This window comes from Anneissia japonica, unplaced genomic scaffold (genome assembly GCF_011630105.1).
Source record: "Anneissia japonica isolate Jap-2015-1 unplaced genomic scaffold, ASM1163010v1 scaffold287856_len476331_cov182, whole genome shotgun sequence".
NCBI classification, from domain to species: Eukaryota; Metazoa; Echinodermata; class Crinoidea; order Comatulida; family Comatulidae; genus Anneissia; species Anneissia japonica.
Window position 1 is genome coordinate 441104 of NW_022719207.1, and position 6193 is coordinate 447296.

The window sequence follows — 6193 nt, forward strand, 5'->3', positions numbered from 1 at the left end:
TCTAGTTTTAACTTTTTATCTGTACTTTATCTGGTCTATGTACCGTAACGGAGTCGAATTATGACCTCTGTTGTAGTATTTACATTCCGTCATTTTTCATCCATGCTTAATTAAATGAATATGTCTCTTATTGGTGTGCGGTGTGAGGGTGTATCGGTGCATGGGTGCTTTTGCGACACACGATCATAAATTTAATAATTTACTTTTTTTTCTAGCCATGTCCGCCCAGGGGCTCCGTATCAAACCCACTAAAAAATTCATAATACAGTTTTGATTATAGTAATATCAACAAAGGTCAAAATAATATTAACAGTAACACTAATAAAACTAATAGCAAACAATAAAACAATAAGAACAAAAGAATTACAGTGACTGCAAAAACGCACTGCATTATATTAATTGAAATGCAAATATAGGCCTAATAGAAAGAGTATTATAAAATAAACAATTGTGGAAATAATTGCAAAATCAGCAATAATATTAACATCGGGGAACATATCAATAATATAGTCCCAAAAGATGAAACTTAATGGATAGGGATAAAGAAGGCGAAAAAATAAGTAGGGATGCTTTAATTTACTGGAATAGACATTAAAAGCATATTTTTAAGTGAGAATTTAAAGCTGTTATCGGGGGTGAATTTTGAGGGGTCTTTTTTTTTTTCATTAAGGATATTCATTTGACTGGCGTGGCTAATAGATTAGATTTTCAATTTGTAGAGAGAGAGATGAAGTAGTCTTCGGCTTGATGTGTTTTGATGGGCGAATCCAGGATTTTTGAAATGGGTGTCTCTTATACACATCTAGATGTGTATAAGAGACAGATTTTTTGCTCATACAATTAAGGCAGACATTATAGAGGGCGCTATTTAAAGACATTTACATGAACTGATTACATGAGTTTGTATGCTTGACTTCTCTTTCGCGAGTTGCGAAAGCAGTGGACACTGCTTGTGGATGAAAGCGTGTGAAAGCTATGGCGTATTTAGTAGGGTAGGCTGAAATTTCTGGTAGTCGGTCTAGTATTAATGTAGTCGACACAATAATAAATAATGAACTAATGTCAGAATAATATCCCTATGCACTGTTTACGCACAGCATGGTCTTTGAAAGTATAAAAACAGCGTTGAATCTGATCGGCTATTTCAGTAGTACTAGTAGTAAACATACATACTAAACTGCTAATGGTTCTGAAGGAAACGTTTAACAATTCTCGGACACATTAAGACAACTCTAGTATTGTTTTAATGTTGATTTTTATATACAATATGAATAAAAGTAATAAGCCTAAAATTATATACCAAGCATATTATTATAAACATTAATTTTACCACAAAACGATGATATTCTATACACTGAATATATGATGCAATGTTTATTAAAGTCTGTCTAAAATTACTTTCATAAAATCCATATTTAAATCTAGTAATCCTGTTTGAAAAATTCTGGATCCGCCAATGATTAAAGCTATACTAATATATGGAATTACACATATTACTACTGTAATTTGGTGGAAATACTGAATGATATTATATTAGTAATTTGTAAAAGTATATACGGTACAAAACATTAAATAACATTAAATATAAATATACTATATATCTAAATATTTGGATTTGGAGACAATTAAACTGTTTCAGAATTCATAATTATTTACAAACATACGTCAATCAAGGTGATAATTAAAGTTAAAGATATTGTTGTCAATTAATTAAAACCACACACAATTATTTAACAACACATTGTATTTCAATTAAGGAAAAAAGCCAATTAAAACAAATTTTGTTTTCTTCTTCGATGTCTCTAGATATGTACACCTTCATCACTTCAATGTTGATTAAAACTATTTGAAATTGTTAGTAGAACCACCCCCACCCCAACCCCTACCCACCTCAACAAAAATCTCTAGCTTCATTTAATTTTACATATAATTTAGATACAACATTTTTACTTTCATTATTTAAACAATTAAAACATCTTGCTGTTTTGACATTGTACCTTACTGCTAGATTTTAACTGTGAGTGTACCACTCTGTGTGGAAAGCTTAATTGTCTTCTTGGCACCACTTTCTTTTCCACTGACATCTTCCCCATCTTTTTTCTGGTTGTGGTAATCAATAATTTCTTCAATGGTAGCAGTACCCTGGATAAAAATACAAGTGAAAGCAAATCGATACCATTATCATTTTAGATAAAGCTACCTTGTTTTAAAATTCCACCTTTTTTAAAGTTGCTTGAAAATCTACTTGTGACCCAATGCAACAGACTGGCTACCCTCATGGGTTGAGACCCATAGTATGAAAAGCCTGGACTTCATTCACCAATGTAGAGTGAGACTTTGTCAGGCTTTTTACATGAATAATCACATGGTGCTCTAATTAAAGAACACTGCAGGACCTATCCAATTAAGTGGACAATACAGTACTGTAATAAATTAAACTACAGCTAGGTCTCCCTGAAATTAAATACCCCTCCTGCAATTAAAGACTACTTTTCTTTGGTCCCATTTAATTTCCTATTAGCTGTTCCTGCCAATTAAAGACTCCCTCTATCTATTATTATAGACCACAGACCATGGTTTTGGTGGACCCAAATGAAAATTCCCTCCAATTAAATGCCACTATAAAATAGTGATGTTAATGCTTAAAACATAAAAATATTAGCCAATGCACATCATAAGATGGTTTTGTGTGTGTTTTGTGTATACTTAGTATTATGATAATGTAGTGGTGGTGTTAGTAATGGAAAGTTGCTTAGAACAAGCACACAAATTGATGTCTGCATTTCAAGGAAATCCTTAAGAATAAATTCACAACAGCATGCTGTGCCTCCATTCTATAACAATTTATTATTTCTTAATTTCTAACTTAACAGAAGAGAATATTTTGTTTTGTTGAGAATATAAGTTTAAAATTGTTTTACTGATTCTCCCTAATAATAAATTATAATGTAGTAAGTCTATCACAACATAAGATGATGTTTTGTGTACACCTACAGGGCTCTATTGAATAGGCCCATACTGATAGATAGTAGGCTAAGGATGATGTTGTTATTAGTATTGTAATGGCAAATTGGGTATCAGAAAGAGTGCAGGACTTGATGTGTCACTACCCAGAATCAATAACAGCATACAGTAACTGTAAATCTATTAAAAAGCACTTGGAATAAAACAATTAATATTTATTATATCATTACTTAATTTCCCTCTAGTGATATTTAAGACCACTTTTAGTGCCGGTCTTTAATTAATTGGGGGGGCTCGGGGTTTAAAATTTCTATTAAAATATATATAGAACAGTCAGGTTGCACCTTGCTCATAAGATTTTCACAGTTGTTTGGAGCTCGGTGGAGCAGAACGAGATCTGAAAACTGGGTCCCTAAATACAAGTGGTGCATTGATACTCAAATTACACGGTGTATTAACACGTAGGAAAATTCCTAAAAAGGACTTTCGAAGGCTCATGTTTGATAACCACTAATGAAAATACATTCATTTTATCAATGCCTGTAAATAATAATTACGTCATTATGCTCATGCTCAAAAGATCAGCGTAAGCATAGCCTGTAAATTATGCTTATGCCTCAGTGCAAAAACAGTGTAACCATTACAATGATAGTATAAAATATTTACCCATGCATAGAAGACAGCAGCGCCAGCGCTGACATCTCTAACAGTCTCCAGATCAAATTCGTCCAGGATGGCCTTGCTCCTCTCTGCGATACCAGTGTCACTTGTTTCCAGCTTAAACTCCATGACACGCCGCTTAAGTCCATCTTTTCCAGTCTTACCGATCAATGCTTGCATACCTTTCCAATCCTAAGTAGAAGTTAGCATGACTTGCAGTAAGTTAATGGCTTTGCACTATATATACCGTAAAACCTTGAATAGAAGCCTAGGGCTTCTTTTTCTTTGCAAACTTTTGATGGGCTTCTTTTCGTGATGGGCTTTTCTTCGAGAATACTTTTGGAAAGTAAAAAGGGGAAATTATTTTGAAAATTAATGCTGTAAATTTTGGGAATTACCAATAAAACAATAAACAGGGCCATTGTACATCAATCTGTATCATGGAGTGTTTCAATCGGCATTAAATCACTTAAATCAAGAGTGCTTTTAATTTATTTTGTTGCTTTGAAATTCATGTACAGTGTATGTACTGTCCTATCTTGAAAAAACAGATCATGCTTATCTTGAAAAGAGGACCATGAGTTTCTTTTCAAGATGGGCTTCTTTTCGAGGCTACTTTTGCAAACTAAAGAGGGCACTTCAATTCAAGATGGGCTTCTATTCTAGATTAAGCCCATTGAGCTTCTATTCAAGGTTTTAAAGTATTAATTTATTGCTGGTAAAATTTTCTGTCGATTTAAAATGAAAATTTGAATGGGAGAATGCCTAGCAGTCATGTTCTTGAGTATCCCATGCATAAAAAATAAATGTTATACAAATGTAGCTCTCTGTAAAATTTCCTGTCGATTTATAATCAGGCGGTACTGGGGAGGAACAACTTTGTTTCTAACTTCACAACAAGACATCCAGATAGCAGCCTTTATGAAGAAAGCCTACCTAAAGATGGGCATGAGACCAGCTAACTTCAACTTTGAAGATGAGAAGACTCATGTGTTAAACTGAGTATAATATGCACACAATGTTTACAGAAGTTGTAGCACCTAGCCCCTATGTTTATTAATTTTTAGCATATTAGCACTAATTATTGCAATATAATAATAATAAGAACAGGAAACAAAGAGGAAAGAAATTTGGAGCAGCTTAAATGTCTGAAAAAAATACAATAATAATAATAATAATATACAAATAATATAATACAAATAATATATAATATATAATATATATTTGTGCACATGTTAACAGTCGAAAATGAGTAATGCAAATTGAACAGGGTTTATCCTACAAAGATGATGATAAACAGAAACTAATAGTGTAATGGGTAATGTAGTGGGTAATGCAAACTAAACTGGGTTGTTTCCTACAATGGTGCAGTGATCATGTGTAAAATGCTTTTAGAATTGTGCAGAATAATTTCATGAAACCAGGAATTTGTTGCTAAGGAGCACACTCAAGTCCAAGTCTTTATGTGAAAAATCTAATTATAACAATCTAACAGAATTAGGTCCTCAGATACATGATCAAATTTCTCAAATTAATGAAAAAAAAAAAAAAATAACTTACCTGTTATATAAATGAAATGAAACAAAAATGAAGCAAAATTTGGTTGAAAATGAATTAAGCAACAGCTTACCCCCACAAACAAAAAATAATTGGCACATATCTATGTCTGGGTACTAAGGGACAGTCTGGATGTAGAGGCTATTGCTTTTGAGATGTGGAAGTCTATTGGTTGGTTGGTAGAATTGAAACAGGGCAACATCAAACTTTAGCAATGTTGTATTACAGTAGCAGCATTTTTTAAATATTAAATTTTGTTTTGATTCTACTTGTAAGTAATTCATGAAGAAATTAAAACTAAATTTTAAAACGAAATAAGGTATGGGAAAGTATGTTATTTTGGGGAGTTAAAATACCAAAATCAAAATGCATTTTGATCATATTCTGTAATCTAAATTATATTCAATTTCAAAGTTAAAGGATATTGTTAAAAAGCATAGGAGAAATCAACCAGTCAAAATCAAATACCTCATAAAGAGAATTGTTTCCAGTACATTGTGCGTCATAAATAATCATTTTTTACTGAATCACAGTAATTTATTACAGTTTTATGTTGGGAATTCTTATAAGAATGTTAAAATATTGAAAATTACAACCAGTACTATAAAAGAATGACAAAGAATTGCAAATAAAAAATAAATATGGAGAATGGGATTAATAATATTCTAACAATAACAACTACAATGGGATTAATAATATTATAACAATAACAACTACAATGGGATTAATAATATGTGGCAAAGACAAGCCAAACCAGTCACTCGTTGCAAAAATCGATTTTGAGTTATTAATACAGTGTTAGAGAGTAAAATAATAGCTATAAAATGGTAAAAAAATCATTCAATTCGGATATTTCCTTATGAATTTACAAGCGTTTAAGCACACAGCTGTTTAAAGAATAATATATGAGAAATCAGCCTTCAAAGTTTATGATTTCAGACAATTCTCATGCAGAAATTATCTTTAAATCCTTAAAAAGTGTTGTTTTAACATTGAAAATGGGGAAAATAAC

The 6193-nt window shown here is 31.8% G+C and overlaps 1 protein-coding gene across 1 annotated transcript; it reads right to left on the bottom strand.

The window, feature by feature from the left end:
- Positions 1-1954: 1954 nt before the first annotated feature.
- Positions 1955-3974, bottom strand: LOC117110867. Its single transcript, XM_033253700.1, has 2 exons — positions 3631-3974; positions 1955-2142 (listed from the first exon to the last, which is right to left on the bottom strand). Exons 1-2 carry the CDS (start codon positions 3802-3804, stop codon positions 2005-2007), a joined length of 312 nt encoding a protein of 103 aa, XP_033109591.1. The 5' UTR covers positions 3805-3974; the 3' UTR covers positions 1955-2004.
- Between the last annotated feature and the right edge of the window lie 2219 nt (positions 3975-6193).